Source organism: Hipposideros armiger, unplaced genomic scaffold (assembly GCF_001890085.2).
Source record: "Hipposideros armiger isolate ML-2016 unplaced genomic scaffold, ASM189008v1 scaffold_60, whole genome shotgun sequence".
Taxonomy (NCBI): domain Eukaryota; kingdom Metazoa; phylum Chordata; class Mammalia; order Chiroptera; family Hipposideridae; genus Hipposideros; species Hipposideros armiger.
The window spans coordinates 164,782-187,809 of NW_017731410.1; the positions used below are offsets into that span (position 1 = coordinate 164,782).

The window sequence follows — 23,028 nt, forward strand, 5'->3', positions numbered from 1 at the left end:
TAAGTAATGAGCCAAAGCTTTTTAACGTGATTGTTAAACCTAGACTCTTGAGGACTCCTTGGATTTCAATCCCGGCTCCAAACATTTAATCTCTCTAAGCTTCGGTTTCCTCATCTATATAAAAGTAGATGGTAATAGTTCCTATAGCGTAAGATGACGTGGGGATTAAATGAGACAAAACATTTCAAAGCATTTAGCACAGTGTCTCTCACATGCTAAGCACTCAAGGAATGTCAGTTATTATTGTTTAATAATATTATATATCCTCAATAAAGAACTCAACTGACAAATGGTATAGAACTGACCTACATACAGTGCAAATGTATTCCTAAATATCATGAGAGAGAAATGTTCACAGAGAGTTCCAGTTTTCTTATCTATACTAGAGTAGGATAAATTTAGTTAATCAAAATCAAATTAGATATTACATAAATATGTATAATTTAAGATTCCAAGTTAATTGAGTCACTTATAAATTTTTCATTTATTCAGTAAATATTAGTTCAGAGCATGCTATAATTAGGTCACTGTGCCTTTTATAATACTGGAATACATACTTGCATTTGCTCCCACCTAAAGATTAACAATGCTAATAGGAGGTAAGTCCCTAATTCATTGCATAGCTTTGTTCAATGTAAAAAGATTAATTTTCTATAAAGTATAATAGATATTCAGTAAATCATTTTTCATAAATCTATTTAAATGCCTCAAAGATGAAGACCCAGGGAATAAGGGAGCAGAACTCACATTGTTTTCTTTTGATGAATTTGATTAATGACAAACTTCCAGTGGCCAAAACTAAACAATTAAAGCTTTCTAAAAACATTGTTTAAGATAAAATTTTGAATTGGATTCTGAGATAGTCTAAGGTACTGTAAGACATTGGTGGGAGGGGAATAAGACGTTTAGTGGAGTGGGCACAAATGTCAGCACCTGCCCACAGTACCATGCAAAGGAACACAGTGCTCAAATTCTTTATATTTAAAGTCTATATATTATCTTACTAAAAGAAAGGATAAAAATCAATGTTAACATTTTTACTGCCCATAAAAAACAGACAACAGTAATTTAAATAAGTTGAAAGCAACATACCCTGTGTAATATTTTAGGAATCAGATCTTTCTTTCCTCACTAGATATTAATATATTATTAAAATCGGACAGGATTTATTTTATAACTCTGTGTTTTTCAAACTAATAGAATCAAAAATAAAGTAATAAAAGCTTGCTCATCTCTGTCAAATATTTTATTTACTAAATTCTGATGTCATAATTTAGATTGTTCTTTTAAAAATAAGAACAAATTTATGAAATTTGATTGATTTTTACTTAGACATTTATTCAACACACACTTCATGACATCTCTAATGTCCCCTCTCTGTGGCAGGACACAATGAAAAGCAGAATCCAAGGAGGATGCAAATAAATGTATATTTACAATACAGGGTAATAACAACAAAGAGATGTGTGGTTATCTGAGCACATAAGATGGTACACACTCCACTGGGTAGGAGGGATCTGCCGGGAAATAACATCAGATTAAAGTCTTGACAGCTACACTCGAATTCGTCCATTGGGAGGAGTGCGGGGCCAGCACTGAATTTCTCTGTACACCAAAGCTAAATCAAGACATTATTCGTAGAGACAGATTAGCAATTTAGAAAACTGCAATACTAAGAAATGGCAAAGGGGATCCCGCAGAGGTCAGACATGAAGCTGCCGCATTAAGTTACATAGTGCAGCTTGTGTTTTAAGAAAGATTATTTGGGCAGCAGTGCAAAAACTGGATCAATAAAAGACGAGACTGAGGTAGGAAAATGAAGACCTTAGCTGTTGCAGCTGCATAGGGTGAGTGGGGGGGTGGGTAATGGGTGGATTCATGAGATATTCAGGAGGTTTAAGGAAGAGAGATTCATGACTGATATGTATTAGTTAATAGAGGAGAAGACGATATCACAAGTTCTAGGTTTTGGCCTGAGTAACTAGATGCTGAGAAAAAAAAGAGAAAGACTACAAAGGGAGACTATTTACATTAATATAATATAAACTAATATGACAGTGTCTGGGAATTTTACAACATCATTAAATCTACTTAATATGCTATAAAACCCTGTTAGCTGGAAAGATTAATAGAATTTCCCAAGGCATCTAATATATAAATGTGCAGTGGTTTTCCTACTGCTCACTTAGTATTTTTAGTCAATTTACAACTGTTCATTATGAATTAATCCATTTATCATCTCCATGAGGTTAGTTAATGGAAGCATTTCATTTTTAATCTAACAGCGGTAAAGTAATTTTCCAGAAGCCATCCAAAGAGACTCTGAAAAGCCAAAATTCAACTTTAATTTTCTGAGTACGTTTTCTGCCTAAAGTTACCGAAATAAATTGTCTTTGCTAGGAAAAATAGCAAGCACTGCCACTTAAAAATTAAATTTACTTTATAAATATTTCAGATTACTTTTCCTTGGGGCAGCAATTTTTCTTGCTTGAAACGTATTTTAGCCTAAATAGTAGTATAGTAGCAAAATGGAAGGATGCATACTGCATATGAGCTACATATTGTTTTTTGGTTTTGTATATACCCAGCCACAAATACACTGTTTTGAATTGGACTTAGTCAAATAACAGATCTAATGCACTGAATTCAAATTGTTTAGGTTAATTCAGTGACCTGATAGGTTCTCTGTCATCATATATTAATAGATATCACCCAAGATAATTTTTCAAATTAATAATGAATTAAACCAAAACAAATGTATGGCTTATGGCTCTGAGACCAGTATTAAAGTGAAATCTGCCATTACTTAAGGGACATATTTTAGTTAAACCTGTGTATATAGATAACATGCTTTACACAAAATAATGCTACAGCAAAATAATCAGCAGCTTCCAAGTTACTACTTTATGTGTATTATTCATACATTAGTAATATTTTAACATTAGTTAGATGCCATATAAATTATAAATTCCACTACCAGAATTTTATAATATTCTCAGTCAGCACATAGTGTAAATTTCTATAAAACATTCTTTATAAAATTGAACTCTTCTCCAAATTTTAATCTCCTAGTCACCAAAAATGTGTGGGTTCCTTGCCAAACGTCCCTCTTTGCTTCTGATTGTTGTGAACTCTGATGCACTGTGAGCATTGCACTCAGCACCACCAAGGACACCCAGCAGATTTCATATCACCATCTTTAACCCAATCCAGGATTCTGTAGTATAACCGTAATATCCCACTCAAAGCCACTGACAGCTTTTCATGTCTATTCAGGTTTCATTCGATTTGGTAAGAGTGACTTTATAATATTTCAGTTATAATATTACAATATACTATTACAATACAATATTATATTGCAATGTAATATTACTTTATAATGTTACAGATATGTAATAGACACTATTCTATTTTTGAAGAAAAATCTAAGGTATTTGCAACAACATAGAAGAAATACTTTAGTACTTCTGGATTTCAGACAAAACAATTAGTATTGTAAAGCACTAATAATGCAGTTTTAGATATTTAGACAGTTATGGACACCGGAAAACCAGGTACTAAGTCAAGATACCAGGAAACCATGAACCACAGAAGCATCCTTGTAGCAGTGCTGTATGACGACTGTATGGATCTGCACCCTACAACATCATTACTAGATATAACTTAAGAAATCCAAAACCAATGGCTTAAAAAACAATGCTCTACATAAAGACTAAGAATCACTTTAGCCTGATGTAGGAAAGCAGTGGAGATGAGTGAACTAAAGGTTGGGAAGTTTGCTTTTGTGGTGATGGAGCTTTGGGGCAAGTTGCATGGTTTTATTTCCTTACCTTAAACCAATATTTTTGGAGGAAAATGGAAAACTATGTTTTTCTCGTGGAGATTATAGAGAGTGACCATCAATATCAAAGGCAGAAAGAAAGTATTCATTTCCTAGTAAAGTCACACTTTTTTTTAATATGACAGAAGGATGAACACCACATGAAAATTATTACAAACACTTCTATACATTGTAAGCATGATTGGGGAAAAATTTTTAAAGACAAATGGCAAAGGCTTCCTTTTTCATGAATTCTTTGGTTATAAACAGGTCTTGAGTGACATTAGCTAGCTCTATGAACTATTAACTGGTTTTGCTGGTGTCTGTTCTGTGTCCCTTGAGGACCAGGATGAAATTAGTTATCCTGGGTTACAGCCCACAGAACATATTTAATACAGTATACCTTGCTTTAGTGTAAAATAATTATAAGATGAAAATATATCTTTAGATCTGAGATAGCATATATTATTTACGAAGCTACTGCTGAGCATGTTGTATAAACTTTTTATTTTCCTAAAAGTAAAAACTCAGTCTTAATAGGAAGCATAACAAAGCAGAAACAGAAACTCCGTTACATCTTCCCATGACTCTTGATGTGATGCTTCTCATTCATTGGTCCGCAGATTCCTGAGTTAAACAAAACATAGTGAATGATAATTAGCATGTCCTGGTTATTCTATAATGACTTATGATCAATTCAGCAAAGCAAAAATTGCTGAGAAGGAGTGATCCAAACTACCGCTAAAACCAACAGTTCTTATTCTCAATACTCAGGAAAAAATGCTAATAAACTATAATAATTTTTATTCTAATCAGTAAAGATTAGCTAATATGGACCAAATATATGGGAATAGATGAGAATAAAATAGGAGATTCCAGAAAAATTGAGAGAATAAAAAGTAAGACTACCCGAAAAGTTATAAAAGAAACTAACCCATGGTAACAAAAGAAGAAAATACACAGGCAACACAATAGATTTACTTTTAGATTGGTTGCTACCTGTTTTATGGTGGAAAAAAGATGCCATTTATTTTTGTATAACTATATATTTTCTCCTATAATATTGTAAACAAACATATTCAAGTACATAGTGATGGACTAGTTCTTTTATGAAATAAAAAAAGTAGCTGGATTAATAGACAGCCTATGTATATTGGATTTTACTTTTTATTTGGAATAACATTTGGAAGTAACTTACATTTTTTCTGTACCTGGGGACATTGTTTTCTATACCATTGCTATCGTCTGATTTCCTGTATAGAAAACAAAAAAGAAAATTACTAGATGTTTACATTAAGTCAGATGTTTACGTAAAATTAAGTCAGTACACCATCTGCATCATGGCTATCAGGTCAATGTGAAAGGGCAACACAGAGAGAATTCACTCTTCCTAATAATGTTTTAATCATAAAGTTGATTTTTTTTTTTGCCATTGATTAGAGAGGAACTCTTAACCACAGATGACAGTGACAAAGACCTATTTATTTTATGCAGCGGAAGAACTGCTTCTCCCTAAGCACATGTGGGGGCTTGGGTATATGGTTATAGCTTGTGTGTTGTTTTGACACATGCAAAATAATATCCAATCAGGAGCTCAGCCAGTATGTGAGATACAAGTGCTGCAATTTGACATGTTTATTACATTCAATTAGAGGCTAAACATGGTTTTATCTACCTGATGTGCATCAGAGGAAGAATACAAATCCAGCCTTCAGATTCTTAAGACAAGAGTGACTGAAGTAGGTAACAAGGCTATATAACTAATGGCCTTCTAGGTCTTATGGCAGCTTTAAGCCCATCAAGCTATTAACACCAGAGAATAAATTCAACCACCTATTCAACTATCAGTTATGTCAAAATCTGGGGGAGAGGGACAGGTAGGTGAGATTTTATGGATTAAATGTCTGAGTGGTTCAGGTAATGAGTGAGCTCCTCATTGAACTATTTGAAGTGAGTCTCTTGTTTTGATGTTATACATTTAATACTATTTTTAAGAATCATTTTCACCAAGGGATTATGAGTTGCTGATATATAAACACATATATAAACATATATAAAATGTATTCATAAATAATATTTATTCTCTGTCAAGAGAAACTCACCTCCTAACTAAAAATTCTAAAGGTAAAAGGTTGGTGCAAATTCATTCAAGTGTCCTTGATACTTGTATGAAATCTAAAGATATTGATATAATTAAAGATGACAAAACTGAAACACTGTCAGTGGTCTCTGAAGAGCAGAATAGGATGGAGAAAATGATGTACAATATCCCAGTTTTCCAGAAACAAAAGTTAATTCATTATACTAGAGATTTAATCAGTTTGACATTGCTCCGAAGGTAGTCTAGAAAAAAATATTTGCAAAATATGTTTTTAAATGAGGTAAGCTACCTAAATAAAAATTAAATTATTAAGAATTGATAGTCTGCTCCATATTTTTCTGGCATCATCCTTTCAGAGAGTGTCTTTAACAAGCCAGGGTGCACCGAGACCAGAGTAACCCCCAAACATGAGCACCAGAAAATGGATGGAAACACTGGGGAGGCAGAGCTGGGAGAATAGAAAAATCTGGCAAAGTTGTCCCTCTTTCAACTATCTGAATGACTGCCCTGTATTTTATAGGGCTCTAAGTTTAAGAAAGGGACTCCATATGGGAACCAGGAAGATACAAAGTTCAAATCAATATAAATAAGATATCCAGCTGTCCAGAAGGAGGCGCAGCTGTGCGAGTCTGTGATTCTGAGACAGCGTTGTGTTTCCTACCTGGGGTATGGAACTCCTGTAGAAGCTCAGACTGTGTTGATTTATTTTACCTGCCATATGTGAATTGAGTAAAACTAATTATTTTGAATAATGTCTACAAACATCTAAATGACACCTGTGCACCCCAGGCCTGCTCTTTAACCGTGGCACAGCACTTACACCTCATAGCTCCTGTTGGATGATAAAGATAAACTTAACTGCCATGTTTTGTTGTGAGCAGTTTTGCTGAGGCCTCCAATTTCCTAGGTTTCTCTTGGCTGCTTTAATCTGTTCTCAATTTTCCTGGTCCCCAGCCCTTGGCTCTGTTACTCAGATATTTGTTTTTTTGAAGTATCACTGACAATACAATATTATATTAGTCTCAGGTGTACAACATACTGATTCAACATTTGTATACCTTACAATGCGATCACCACAATAAGCCTAGTAACCATCTATCACCATACAAAGTTATTATATTGTCAACTGTTTTCCCTAGGCTACACATTACATCTTGTGGCTTATTTATGGACCTAGAGGGTATTATGTTAAGTACAATAAGTCAGACAGAGAAAGACAAATATCAAATAATTTCATTTATATGTGAAATCTAAAAGAAAAAAGAAAAAACAACAAATTAACAAAACAGAAACAGATTCATATATACAGAGAACAAACAGATGGTTGCCAGAGGAGTGCATGGCAAAGACGATGGGAGTAAGTACAAACTTCTGGTTATAAACTAAATGTTACTCTGATATTAATTCCAGGCTTGGCCACCTCCACTACTGGACTCCACACTCAGTTCTCTGGTTTGAAGGACCTAGCAACTCCCAGCTTCACTAAACCAAATTACATCCCTGGTAATTTCCTTCCCAGTCCTCCTCATGCTCAACTCTAAACTAAGCGGGAGAGGGAGCTGTAAAAGAACTAGTGACACCACTTGTGTGCTTGCAAAAATAATGACTAACCAAATTCTAGGCCAGTGATTTTCAACATGACACGGAATCAGAATCAGTGATAGATACTTTAATGAAATACAGATGGCCAGGTACCAATCCCAGGGGTTCTGACCCAGAGATCCAGTAAGGTCTGAGCAACTGTATTTTCAAGGAGCAGCCTAAGTGATCAAAAACATAGCCAGGGTTGAGAATCAGTGCTTTACACGAATTATACTTCCTTATGGTTACCAAACACCTTCTGTGCATCAAAGCCCATGCTAAGCATTTTTACATATACAATGTCACTCAGTCCAAAAGCCTTATGTCATAAGTACGATCATGAAACCCATTGTTGGAGAAAACTGAAGCACAGAGCAGTGAAAGGAGTACAGGATGGCGGGAGACCCACACAGGCAGGCAAATTCCAGAGGCCTCATCACAACATGGACGTGTACAGAAAACAACACACAAAATATTGCGATTGTTTCCCCTAACTGTAAACATTCTATTTGATTTCATTTTTATCTGTATTTTACTCAAATAAAAAATAATTTGTAAAAAATAATACTTACAGCTGTTCAATTTGTTCAAACTCTTTCCCATCATCTGTGTAACAAAAAATATAAAATATTAAGACTGGTTTATGATTCTTATGAAGCATATATGTTCATGTCAATTCCCCCGCCCTCCCCCCTGCCCTGGAGTTTAGAATGCACTGTGTTGTTTCTCTTTTTTGGAGTGATAGAGAGATGTGCTACATTAGACAGCTGTACCTCCATCACGTCTTTTCCTGCTCTCCAGACCTTACCTACAGTTTCAGTAAAGCATAGCCTAGTGTCTGGAATGTTTAAAAACAGATTTGACTGATTGGTTACAAAATTACTTAAGTTATAAAAATTTAATACAAAGTCAGAAGAGAATACAGAGTTTAAAATAAGTTTTCTTAGGGGAACCATTGCTTTCTCAACACATGGTCCATCAGGTACAAGCTATAAAAATAGGAAACTGACAGGACAATGTCTCTTTTATGAGGACTCCAGAATGTTTTATAAAACATTTTTTAAATGAGTTATCAAAGTGAAATAATAAGTGTTTGTTTTTAAAATATTTTCTATTAAGCTAGCACAGAATTTTCCAATATTCCAGTACCAAAGCATATATTAATTGGTGTGTATGTACCAGTAACACCAAAGAAGGCAGGGGAGATGTATTTTAGTAAGTTGAAACAGAAAGACCATCAATACAAGCTCATAGCTTACTGCAACCATTGATATTAACATAAATACCACTCCAAATACAAAAACTAGATTTCCCCCCAAAACTCTAAAGCCCTGTAATGTAGAGTTATAACATGAGAATGTTATCTAAAAAATAAATGATACCTGGGCGCTTCTTCTTTTTGAAGTACATTTCGCAAAGGAGAATAATAGCCACTACAAGAACCACCTCAGCAGTTATTGCAAGAAATGGTTTGAGGGGCACCAAATAACTCAGCACGACAAGTTCAACATGGCCTTCACTCTTGCCTAGTTGGAATATTGCATGGCACCAGTAAGATCCCTGATCTTTCTCCGAAAGATGCATTATCTTGAGTTTTGTTTCACTAGCATTTGTTCCACTGATCACATACTTATCCTTCATTTGAACATCAAGAGGAACCTAAGGAGACATTAAAATCCCATCATATTATATAGAAGATACATGTCCTAAATGATCTAATTTTGAGCGAAAGCTATAGTAAAGATAGTGCCAAAAAACTGCTTACCAGGAAAAGGCATATTAAAATTTGTGAAAAGTTATATATAACAGAGCTCAAATCTTAGCTGAGTATGATCTCCCAGAGGTAGCAAACAGAGGAAAATATGCTTTGCTTTCAGAACTTAGCACTGAATGTTTGAAACTATAGCATGTAGGTCATCATGGGTCAGAATTATATGAGAATTAAAAATACAAAAAAATCTCAGCCATCTGTGTTTCACATTCTAATTCCTTACTATAGCCGTTCAAGAACTTCCTCTTTCACAAGCACAGGCATACTTTAAGTCAACTATTAATAAAGTTAATGAAGCTATTAAATATGATCATTCCTATAAAGGAAGATCACTGGATCCTGACATTGCAAGTTTCTCTGACTGGAACTGAAGATAAAATCTTCAGGCCTTCGAAGAAGAGGTAAAAGGAATGTCAGAACTCCCCGGCGAGCCTTGTGTATGTAGTCGTCTGCCCATCTGCTATCTTCTCATATCTGAATTTCTCTCTCTCTCAGGAAAGCTGGCTTCTGAGATTCACTGGGTTTCTTTCCCCCAGCCTCTCAGGAAACATACTAAGCTATTTGGTGGCTTATTTATTTAATCCATTTCAATTAAATTTTATTCTCAGGCCATCTGATGCCTTCACTGCTTAATAAATGCTAATCTGCATACAAATATTCTCAGAGGTGATCTCATGAAGAACTGTCTGTGAGTTTATTTTTTGCCCCCAAAATTATAGCAACCTAGCTCTGTGTAATGCTTGTTACAAATGTACCCTTTCTAACTCAGAGCTGATAATTCAAAGTACTGCATGATTAATAGGCATCTCAGGTGATTCTGATGCACATGGTTGGTCTACATTTTGAAAAAACACTTGACCTAAAGTTTTGACCTGTACCCACTTCCCGGCACTTCTCTCACATCCTAATATGACCCATGCTTAGGGCGAAAATAAGAGAAAATTGGTAGCAAATGGAGAGAAGCACAGGCTACATTCTAAAAGTTTAATGCAATTAGATTTAGGCTATTTTTGTCTAGTATCACATTTGCATAAATAAATTAGGTGTGTATTTCAAATAATATAATTGATATATTTTTCAAATTTAGGTGTTTTAAAAAATATTTACATACACAAGACTATTGCCTTTCCAAATCATCAATAAGAAGATAAGCAGAAATGTTAATGGTTGAAGTCTACTCCTAAGTGATTTTGAGCTATTTCTTTGAAAAAAAAATCACAGAATCAATCACTCTTCCTTTTAAGTCCTTCCTCTGTCCTCCTTCAACACTCTATGATAGCATCAATTTTGTCTAAGTAATTTAATATTTCATTGTAAGATCTACACTGTCTCTACTGTCCCTTCTAGAATTACAGCTTGCCTTTAGAGGACTTTAATTTCAATGATCATTAGCACCAGGGCAATAGAAGGGTGTCCCCTAAAGGGCAAGTTCCTAAATTTCCCTGCTATTAGAGGCTATTTGGGAGGAAGAAGCAGAGCCAGAAAGGATTTTTTAAATACTCATGTTTTTCTTAATATCAGCTTTTTGAATAGTCATTAATCCTTAATAGGAATGTTAAGTATTTGGCTTTCCTTAAGGCCCTGGAAGGCCAAAAGAAGCTAATGGCACTTACTAGAAGAGAACACAAGACCTAAGTTTAAATTACCAAATTTTCATTCTTTTCTCACATGGTGCCATTGTATTGCATTCTATCAAAATATTTCCAGAGACAAGCAGGAAAAGAAGGCTCCCTTTTTTTCCAGTTACTTTCGTGAAATTATTAGGGAAAAAGGAATTATTTTGTTGTTGGGGTTATTTCTAAACTCACCAACTAAAAATGAATTGCAGCATCTTTTCAAAGAATTGAAAAAAATTGCTCAATCTAAAAAACAAAGTACCAGCTAATGCAACATTAAGAGTATCTTCAGATGTATAATGTAATATGCTAAAATCATCAAATGACAACTTCGTTTATCACTATTCTTTCTTCGTGAAGACATACTAAAGAACAAAAATAACAAATACAAATAGTCCTAGAAATTCTGAGCCTGTTATAGTCTTATTATTTATGAAATAAAAGTTTTTATTTTGTTTTCTTCAAATCAAATACGATCTTACCTGTACACTCTCATTACTACTGTACCAGGTCCAATTTAAAGGAAAACAATCTTCACATTTACATAGCAAGACAGTAGAATCCCCCACATAAGTGATCAATGGTTTGTCTTTTCCATGAATTTCAGGGACTAAGAAAAATTTAGAGAAATGTATATTATTTAGAGAAATGTATATTGATGAAAGAGTTTGAATAGGGGCGATGTATTCAAGTTGACAATATCTTCTTTCACTTTCTCATTAATATATGATTTTAAGTAGTTTCAGTTCTATATAATTTATAGTAGGATGTATAGTAGTAACAGTAATAGTAGTAGATAGATAGCTCAATATAATTGTCTGTAATGTAGAAATAGAAGAATGTTGTTCTGTTATTGAGCCTAATAACAATTACAAGTATTGTAATAAACTGTTACATGCATTGGGTAAGAAAATTTACATTTCCAGCCTATTTCTTCCCACCTAGTAAGTTACTTTAGAACTCTTATTGCCCAAAGTTTTACCCTTAGATGGCATTTGAGTGAGGAGACAAATTTTAAGGTTATAAATTCTTTAGTAGATACAGATTTATGAAAAGCTATCAGAGTTGGAGAAGGTAGGAACATGAGAAAGGAACATACGAAAATTAAAAGGAAGAAAACAGTAGGAAAGAAAATGAGATTAAAAAAACTTCATGTGGTTTTGTAAAATGTCTTATTAATAATCATTATAATAAATGTATTAAGAAAGTTTGAAGCAGATGTCATTAGTAACAAAATTAAAATGAGCACTGAATTCGGAAAAATTAAGTTTTAAGGGTGTGAATAATTTGGTCAATAAATTAAAACATAAAGAACATAAGCAAAGTAATAAAAAGCAAACCAATAGCTTCCGTGGTGAAACCAGTTTCTTCTGATTGACTTTAAAGGACACATGTAGTTACACTGGAGATACAGACTGATCAACAAAGATTACTTCTGTTGATTTTTTTTTCTTTTACTAATTTTAGCATGTTTTTGGTTTTGTATTTTTTTTTTAATTTTATTGGGGAATTGGGGGAAGGGAACAGTGCTGGGGAATCAGGGAAGGGGAACAGACAAGTTGCTGTCCTTTTGTTCTTCAGTCTAGTTGTGGAGGACGTCGCTTAACTGGCCCATGTTGGTATTATCATTGTGTTTTTCGTGGGTGAGGCAGTTGCTCGCTGGCCATTGGAGGGCGGCTCACGACAGCTCACAAAAGCTCACACCAGCTGCTGGCCAGCCCCACTGCTACCTATGCCGTTGCTGGCGACTCATGGCAGCACAGCTCCAGGTCGAGCTGTTGCTCACCATCTTAGCTGTAGAGGGCGCAGGGTCACTGGCCTTCATGTGGGATCCAAACCAGGGCCCTGCTGCTCAGAGCTGGCGTCCCAAGCCAACTCCTAACCAACACGCCACTCGGCCCGCCCCTTGTATTTTTTTGTTTTTGATTTGCCAACAGAGAAAGAATGTATGAAATTATGTCTAAATTTTTAATACTATGTTGACAAAGTGTATAGATATTATTTGATATTCACTTATCCTATTTTAGATTTTATTTTTGGAAGGGTCAGAGTGGGGAATGAAAAGATTGATTTAAATTGTAATACTAAAACTGGGTTTCTAGATTAAATGCATTTTCTAAGTGCTCTTGGCTTTCTACTACCCAAAGATAATTAGGCATTTGCTGAATGTATGAATTTAAAGATAAAGACGGGGAAAATAATTGGTAATAACGAATAATTGGTAATAACTAGAACAATTGTATAACCACCAGAGAAGGGGGAAAAATAGAGTTGGAGAATAATATTTCTTTATAGGTTCTGTCCTTAGGCGATGATTACAATGATGAGTGTGAGAAGCCTTCTTTTCTACTTGATGATTAAAGTAAGCCTAAATATAATTACACATATCACCCTCTCCTTCATTAGGACTTCTGACCAACAGAGTGTTGAATGAGGCACTGCTAATAATAAAAAAATGCTAGTGAAAGAAAAGTATGTCACCCACGAAAGCATAAATGCTTCAAGTGATCATAAGATGACAGAGCAATCTACAAGTTAATGGTTCTCAACACTTTTCATAACCAAGAGAACATGTTTTGATGACATTGAATGGTCTATAATTTTACATTAATCAAAGATGTTAATTGCCAATCAGAATTTATAATCACCCCACTAGTAGTTTATGAAAGCCTGGTAAGGTCCCACTAGGGTGCTCCTGAGGGACGAGAGAGATGAGTACATGGTAGTAGCTTGACTGCAGTCATCCAGTCAGAAGAAATTGGTGAGCTGACTGTGCCAGAGGTATTCTGAGCATTCCTTTTGAGGGGCTATTAGTGACCCGCAATCCCTATTCGTCACCATTAGTCTGAGGGACATTAAGGGACATGTGGTTCATATTTGTCAGGTCATGAGTGTTTGAAAGAGACAACACATGTGACAATGATGTAACAAAGATAAGATTTGGGTCCAAGAAATATTTGAATTAGAATTATAGTTCAGTGTTACTGGTATTGAGGACAAAGATAGGTTATATCCCTACTACAGTGTTGCTGTAAAGAACTAAGTACAAAATATGTAACATGCTTGGTGCAGAATAAACACCACAAAGTTCAAACTTTTGTTGTGATCATGTAATGGTACTGCTTTTCTTAATTGAGCCATTTGTAATGCACATGGCCTTTCTCCATAGTGATCCTTAGCCAGCCTAATAGGGTGGATTATCATCATATGCGAGAACGACAGGCCAGCTGTCCATGTGAAACAGAGAAGAAATAACGCCAGCTCAATACCCCTTTCTAATCACATTTCATTCTTATATACCCAAAACCTGGTGTAGTTTTATTATTAAATGAAGTATGAGAACATAGAAGCACCTGAGAGACAAAGGCCTACTTGTAAAGAGCAACCACATTTTAGGAGAGACCTCAACTAAAGACCTGCAGAATCAGCAAAGATCTGAGCTTGGCTAAAATCGGGATTCTTTTCCAAAACAACAAGGTTCCTCCTAAACCTCAGATGGAGCAGAGCCACACTGGAGTACCACCTGGAGAGGTACAATATGTACATACTTGGCACTGCTCTTTAATGATGCAGCTGTCATGCAGTTATTATACTTCTAGAGCCAGGCTAGGCTCACCTTAAAACAAACACTGCTTTGGAGGCAGACTTTGAAACTGGTTGGGCACTAGTCAAAAGTATGGTTTCTGCTTTCCAGTTTGTTGATCTCCCAGATATCAATCTTACTTCTCAATCTCAGTATAACTTCTTTCTGGAAATAAATTAGGTCATGCGTTAGCAGGAAAATATGTGTTGAAATATGATCAAAATTTTGAAATTTACTCAAACAGACTAAGAAACTGGATGAAAAGCAACATTTGGATGGGGGTGGTTGGGGGAGAATGACAGAAGATAAATACACTGTTTCTCAGTAAACCTCTAGGAGGCACAGGCTTGGGAAACATAACTGCTAGCTAAAAGGGACTTTTCAAGAAAATCATGGCTATTTTTTGAGGTTTGGGTGGAGGACACATTGCTACGCTATTAAACCATCTCAGTTAAATGTTACAATCAGGGTATAGACTGCAGATAGCTGACAGTGATGCCAGAGGGAAAGAAAACCAAATTCTATTTTCCTTTCATCTCTTCTGTTTTCATTTTTTGGTTTTTGGTTTTTTTATTATCCCCTAGAATAATGGCCAAGATGATATTAACCACTGCTCTGCTATGCTCTCTATGGCTGATAAATTACAAAATGCACTACGCTCAGGGAAGATCAATTTCTTTGAACTGCTCTGGAGGTCATAGTTGGTTCTGGGCTGCTGCTTATGTTTGGAAATATTTATGACTAGAAAGACAGTGATACCGTATTGTAATGTGTCCTGTTGACCTTTTGGAAATTTGGATAAAGCAGGACACATGAGCATCTTGATCTTGGGATTGGAAGAAACCATTTTTGAAGATGGTGAAATTGCTGATTCAGACTAGCATCAAGGAAAACAGGGTCTAGAATATACCCAATGAAAATGGAAGTCCTTTGTCGGTGTAAGGATGGAGATTTCTGTCTGCATATCCATGGACTAGAAAAAAAATCAGCCTGTGTCATTTTTGGTTCAAGGATATTTATGTGTTTTCAAATTATAGAAGAGATTCTTCCATATAAGCAAAGACAACTAACTTCAAGCCCAGGTTTAAGCTGAAGTTCCAGCGGATTCTGTTATACTGCTACCTTTCCATGCATTGACTCCTTAGATACCTCCCAAGGCAGACAGACACTGGGCCAAGCAGGTTTCATAGACTTGGTGCTATCAAAATCTTACCATGATTTCCAAAAAGTCCCATGTCCTACTACTTGTCCTTTACCAACCAAATTTCTGCTAAAATATTTTAACATTGATGAATAGTGTAGAAGTTTTTAGCAACTACCTCAGAATATTTGATCCACTACCGAGAAACATTGTAGACTATCACTCATCTTTCTTGGATGAAAAGTATTCAACAACATATTGTGCAGTCACAAGCTTCCAGTGTGACTTTTGCTATCTACCTAGTTACTGGCATCAATAGCCAAACACACAGTCAGCAGGTTTTTTGCATCATACTAATCAGTGATGTGGAGACCCTTTTACAGTCTTGTAGTAATAAATCAACCAGCTCCCGCAAAAGCAGAAGCAGGAACTTTGCTGATGAATTGGTCTAAGAACTCAGGCTCATGCACTATAGTTGTCTCATGTAGTCAATAGCAGACTTTTTTGTTTTTTTGGAGTTTTTTTGCTCAATTTAAAATAGAGGATAAAACAGGCTTTTCATGCACACTAAACTATAGTGCTAAGGAAAGATAATCCTTCTTCTTAGGAAAAATCATAAGCAACCTATATGGAAAAAGAGTATAATAGGATATTGAAAAAATATATATACCATTCTATAAGCCCTATAGATCTAATTATTGGGTTGTCGAGAAAATGATGTATTTTTCTGTTTTTCAATGCAAAAATGCATCATGACTTTCCCGACCCAATATATAACTATAATATTAGTTGTTCTGCAGATGCCAAAAATCTTTAAATTGTAATCAAATGAAATTATTTTTCCAAATATTCAATTTTGATGAATTACAAAAAATTATTTTACCAAAAAAATATCTAGAAGGGCCCAACTTATTACTTTTATAAATATCTTCTCAATATAGTACATACTTAAAAGTTGCAATAATGTTAAGTGGACATTAAAAACTAACAAACTGAACTAAACTCAAGAAAACTATAAAAAGAAAAAAGGTAAATATTCAGTAGCTCCTTGCATTCCTCAAGCACTTGATTTCAAATGTAGGCCTTGTGTTGATATTCCTGACACCAACCAGCATCAGCCTCATTATCTCAAAATAGATATGAAATCAAGAGGCCTTCTCTAAGACCACTTGACATTAATTTATTGGTATATTGATAAGTATAATATAATGCTTCTGTTAATCAACTCTTCTGTTAATCTTCACATTAGAGGTAAGAATTATCACTTCCAAATAATATAGTTTAGGTAATTTATTATAAGAGAGTTAATAAGAAAAATGTAATATATTCAGTATTTAAACTTTGAACTGGCATGACTAGTACATATTTCTAGAAAACAGAGCCATTTAGAAAGGGCAGAAAAGCAATTTTTAAAGCCGAATCTTCTGGAATCACATTAGCCTCAAGATTTTATGAGTATTTGCTTAAACCTGTAGGCCTTCTTTACACATTGAAAAGAGACTCAAAATGTTTACTATGATTGTGTGTGTGCGTGTGCATGTGTTTAATATCCTTTTAGCTCATTGGGAAGGAAGGAAAGGAGAGAGGGAGAGAGGAAGGGAGGGTGGGAAGGAGGGAGGGGAAAAGATAAGGAAAAGAAAAAGAAAAAAGGAAAGAGAAGGAAAGGAATAAAGAGAGAAATGTATATGGTATATCAATACTTCACTAAGTTAAATTAGGCAAATGCAGGAAAGAAGGTTAAGAGAGAATGTACATGATCAAAATAATCAAAGAATGATAATACTTTCTGCCTTTGCAGAGACCAAATTGCATAAACACAGGGCTTTATTATATTTACCAAGAAAGAACATTTGCAAAACCACATGAAGGAAACAAGTCTGTGAGTATAGAGGGAGTATGGAGAGTAATATAGGAGCTAACCATCTTAAATCGTGGCAGTGATAAAGCAGGCCATTCTGCTTTGGGGACAGTATCCATGTTTTGTCAGAGCAGCTAGCTAAAGTTTACAAGTTTTAGGAAAAGTAGAGAATGATTTCTCATGTACCCTGTGAAATCCATGTGAAGCAAAGCTCAAAATAGTTAATATGGCAACCAACCACATTTCCCAAAGAGCATTATGGACACTGTGGTTCACTAATCTATCACAGAATGTGAGCTTTTCTATGAAGATAATTGTCCAAATCAAATGACTGGTCTTTACTATGAGATTGATACCTTTGAAGTTTTGCTTTAATAATAGTAAGAGTAAAATACTTTGTTTATTCCAACAAGGGAGAGCTATGGGTTATATTCTGGGGGTTTGTCCTTACTTGATGAGATCAAAAGCAGGCAGCCCTTTGTGGGTCTCCATATTAGTTACATTTGAAGTATCTCTAACATCCCAAGTCCTGGAGCCACTGACACAAAACACCAAAGCATATTCTCACAGTCTAGGAGTGTAATAACTCAGATACCATGAGGACTATTATGATAGCTCTTGAGTTTTGAGGAATAGATAGATGATAGATGATAGATAGAGAGATACAAGAGATTGCTATGATTTACAAGTAACCTGGCAGCCTGGTCTGTCAAACTAAAACCTGTGTTTTAAACTAGAGAATGGAGGCTAGAATGGGAGTGGATTGGGAAATACAAATTCTATCAATGGGAAGACATTAGGAAACATTATTTTCAAGGTTGCCACTTATGATTCAATGGGAAGCATATGATTTTCTTTCAACTGTATTATGTTTAGTATCATAATAATAAATTTAAAATTGGGGGATTTAGAATTCTAAGAATATAAAGCTGAAGTTATTAGTCTACCAATTATTAGCACTGACCTTTCACATTAAATGTGCCCCTTTGTTCCTTTTCTTCTTGAAAGAAACAAGAATAACTTCCCATTTGTTCACTATTAATGATGGTGAACCTAAAGATAATTTGTTATTAATATAAGTGTAGTTCTCAAAACACTTGTAAATGAAAATGAAGACTTAGCCATTAACCAAGATTTTAAAATATAAAACAAATTATTGAAATATGCAAATTAGAATATTAGCATAACATTCACATGACAGCAAAGGGGAGAATGCCAGTCAGCAAAAATATTTAGACTGTAACTAGTAATTTCATCCAGCCACACAGGTTAAAATTTGGTATACTCACATGTACTGGGTATACAGGATGCTTCCTGTTGCATTGATGAGGTAATTTTCAAGTAGTTCATCACCTTTTTTCCAAGTTACATTTACTGAATTCAAATCCCTGGATGTTGTGAACTGGCATGTGAGTTCTATATTAGAAGGCCTTTGTAAGGTGATTGTTTTTTCTACTGGAACATCGGAATGTTCTAATAGCCACAAAAGAAAACAACAGCAAAAAAGATCTAAAAGTTACATTTATGGAAAATCTAATATATGAAACAGTTTAAATCATCAACAGTAGTGTTGTACTGACAGTTTCTAATGTAACATTCCTTTCAAGGATTATTTGTCTGTCAACATAGATTTGGTTCCCTTTATTATTCTTTCACACGCACAGCTGAAGAAAAGTTTTGTTAAAACATTAACAGAATCACAAAAGCCTAACTTTAATCTCCTTAAAATCTCTAGCTGACAAGGGTATAGGGGAAAGAGAATGGTATAGAAGTAGTGCCATATGCACCGACAGTGTAGAAACAGTACAACTGTAAAAACAAACAAACAAAAGCTAATGGGGAGAGAACGGAAATACTGTTTTAACTCCTTTTCAGTAATCATGTTATTGATATTTATTACAAGAATGTTTTGTGTATAAGTAAGTTTATGTGATATACTAATTCTATCATTCTCAGTTTTAACTCCTTAAGATCGTGGGGGAATTGTCTAAAGATACAGATCCAAGACAGAAGACTTTAAGTAAACATCCTATATTTTTTAATTTTCACTAAAATTGAAATATCAGTATAAAGACGTGTGGTGAAAAATATCCCACTTATGAAGAAAACATAGACTTCAACTTTTTTTGAACAGTGGTAAATAAAAAAAAAAGAAAAATCAAGCAAGTACACTGCTCTTCTTATACTAAATGTACCAGCAAATTCATGAAGAAATGTAATACAATGATGTTGCAGCCTCTGATAAATCATAGATCTAGACATTTTGCATGAACTGCTACAATCATCTCAAAAACAGAATCATGTGTTTTTTGAGGAGGAACACCCCACTACCTAGGAAATAGTCTGGCAGGAAAGGGAAGGGCGTCCTGAAATTGACCAAGTCTGTAGATCCAATTACTAGTATACAGGATAAACAGAGGATGGAAAGACATGTAAAACTACATCCCATGAAAGTAATTGGCAAAATCCAGATTATGAGAAAACTGTAAGATAAATGATGTGGTTTTTCAACAGATAAATTAGAAAAGGGAGAGAGATAAGCCTAAAAATATTTAAGATACTTTTAAAACATGCCTTTTTAAGAAAATTAAAACCAAATTATAATATTTAGAATGCACACCTGGGTAAGAACACAGTTTCAAAAAGCAAGGAAAGTGACTGTACAGAAATCAGCGTAGAGATGGTTACTCTGAAGGGGAAGGAAAGAGCTATGCTGGGGAGAGGGGACTTCATTGTGCTCAATCGTATGGTATCATTAAAAGTAGAATGAAGAGCCAAAATGTACAAAGGAAAAAACAGAACTTAAATAAAATAACATCACTTTTAATTACATTCAAAACTTCACAAAAATGCTTTCTTTAAGCAATGACCAGGTGCAAGGTTTGCAGGCAGTTAAGTACAGCTAGTGTGAAGTGCTTGGTGAGCACATGCTTGAAATAACTGTTCATGTAATTCCAAAATTGCTGAATTGTATTTTATGCACAGAAAGAAAAACAAAACAAAAACAAGAAACACCTTAGGTATAGTAAGACTATAAGATGGAATTATGTAGGGAAAAATTGAGTCAATAAAACTAAAAGGATTTACACATTTCAGCATATTTTCTGAACATCTACTACATGTCAGAAATTGTACTAGGTACTAGTTGTAGGAGAAAATGTCTCAAGATTTACTGTATTTGGTCCTGACTTTGTGTTCTGTAAATTTTCCTCACTTTACCTGAAAAAGTTAGTCCTGTCTCTCTGTCAGAGAAAGGTACCTCATTAGTCAATCTCATGAAGGTGTTCTCTACACAGTCTCTGTCTTCACCCATGTTCTCATTTCAATACAGCACGTTCTGGTATCTTATTCACCATGTTACAGAAAGTGCTTTCTCCAGACATTGCCACAGACTACCTGCTCCTTGACATTCCCTTTCAGTGTTTCTCACCATGACCAGACAGTGGCCTCCTAGTTTCTCTTGGCTACAGTTTGTCTTCCTCTACATATTTTCTGTAAGAACATCAAAGTTGTCCTTCTAAAGCAAAACTCAGATTATTTAACTGTCCTGATTAGTTATCTTTCATTTACAAATAAAGTGTCTTTGTTCTTTTTTTAATTGTGGTAAGAACACTTAACATGAGCTGACGGACTTAACAGATTTTTAAATGTACGATACAGTGTTCTTATCAGTGAACACATGTTGTACAGATCTCTAGAACTTGTTCATCTTGTATATATGCACCTCAGTACCTTTGAATAACACCCCCCCATTACATCACCTCCCCCACCCCACCCTTACAGTTCCTGGCAACTACCATTTTACTCTTTGCTTCTATGAGTTTGACTATTCTAGATACCTCATATGACAATAGCCAAGACTTGGCAGCAATCTAAATGACCACTGATGGATGAATGGCCCGCACAAAAATGGTAACATACACACAATGGAACATCCCTCAGCCTTAAAAAATACGGAAGTCTGGCAACATGGAACAACATGGATGAACCCTGAGGACACCAATACAAGTGAAATAAGCCAGCCACAGAAGGACAAACACTGCACGATTCCACCCATGTGGAGAGGCCTGCATTTCTGCCGTCTCTGCTCATAGCAGTTACAGTCTTTGTTGGTACTGCATGGATCCTTGGAAGGCTGAACTGGGTTGATTTATCACCTTGCTGGTGTGTAAAAGGAAATCGTAACTTATAGGAAAGAAAGGAGCCTCAGGAGCCCAAAATGTCTAGGACATATAGTAGCTAGACCATCCACCAAAGTCTCCAGGAAACTCTTTCACGTCCTGCAAAACTCTGCTCAGACAGTTTCAGGGGCAGAGTCTTTGGAGACTTCTGTGAGTCTTTTCCTCAGGTCTGACCTGATCGTCACTCATTACTGCTGGCCTCTGCTCAGCCCGAGTATATTCTACCAGGACCAGGGCACTCAGAATGAGGAGACCCAGGCCTCACTGACTGGAGGCCGTGGCTTGCAGGAGGCTGTGGAGGCTGGAGCACCCAGAAAAGGCTATTTTCACTCTTCAGTTTTGATTCTTAGGCACCTTCTAGGGCTGATGATGAACCCTCTTTCTTGGGGGAGGACTGGCAAGGAGATGTGGCAGCGTTGTCACTCGTAGCAGGAGGCGTTATAGACATCTTTACATTCCAGAAGAGCACCATGCTCTGTGTGGTAATGTGGCTCGCTGAAGCCTCCTAACATAGTAGGAAGTTAGAATATGAATGATTACTCCTGTTTCACAAGGGAACAGCCCAATATCTGAGGCTCTTGACCTGAGGTTATTCACAGGGCAAAACAAAGTATCTTTATGTTGGACACCTCATTCTTTTCATTTGTAAAATGGGCCAATACATATTCATGAGGATTAGATGAGCTATCATAAGGAAAGTTTTAGTAATATATTAATTGCTGAATAACTACCACTTATTTCTTCTCACCATTTATGCCACTAGGGAATATAACAGAAGATATCACATATGTTGCTACAAGTTATATAGTGATTATATCATTTATTCTTCACAGCTGTTCTATAAGTACCATTATTATCATTCCTACTTCATAGATGAGGAAGCTGAGACACAGAGAGGTTTACTATCTTGTGCCAGATCATATATCAAGGTAGTGACAGAGGTGAATTTCAAATTTAGGTGAAGCTGAGTCCAGATTCTCATAACCAACAGTATATACCAACTCTCAAAGATATGAATTCTCCTGACAATGGAATTAACTTCATCGCTTTGAAACTATTAAACTAAGATTTTAAATGAAAGAAAAAATACAAGATGAAATTAATTTATAGTGCAGCAGTATAGCAATGTGATGATAGATGAATGGTATGATCAATGTATTTTAAACATTCACACTTTCAACTAGATGCTTTTATTAAAACTGCAATGGAGCCTTTCTTTGTGATGGGTCTTCTTCAAGTCCTGATTGTTAGCTCACTGTTTCTTAAAATACTTTGCAGGTGCTCCTACAGCTTGCTTTCTTTCCCATCAGGAAATCACAAGCATCAAAATATGTAAAAGTTTTGCCTCTAACTTTAAAATATTTTATGGTTAGCCA

The 23,028-nt window shown here is 35.3% G+C and overlaps 1 protein-coding gene across 1 annotated transcript in view; it reads right to left on the reverse strand.

The window, feature by feature from the left end:
* Nucleotides 1–1,233: 1,233 nt before the first annotated feature.
* The window catches only part of EMB (embigin), a 43,627-nt gene continuing 21,832 nt past the window's right edge, over nucleotides 1,234–23,028 (reverse strand). The window contains exons 3-9 of the mRNA XM_019641422.1: nucleotides 18,761–18,944; nucleotides 18,436–18,524; nucleotides 11,372–11,499; nucleotides 8,885–9,161; nucleotides 8,075–8,108; nucleotides 5,019–5,073; nucleotides 1,234–4,447 (exon numbers count right to left, since the gene is read on the reverse strand). Of these exons, the coding sequence (XP_019496967.1) occupies nucleotides 4,430–4,447; nucleotides 5,019–5,073; nucleotides 8,075–8,108; nucleotides 8,885–9,161; nucleotides 11,372–11,499; nucleotides 18,436–18,524; nucleotides 18,761–18,944 (785 nt within the window). The 3' untranslated portion in view covers nucleotides 1,234–4,429. The remainder of the gene's footprint in view (nucleotides 4,448–5,018; nucleotides 5,074–8,074; nucleotides 8,109–8,884; nucleotides 9,162–11,371; nucleotides 11,500–18,435; nucleotides 18,525–18,760; nucleotides 18,945–23,028) is intronic.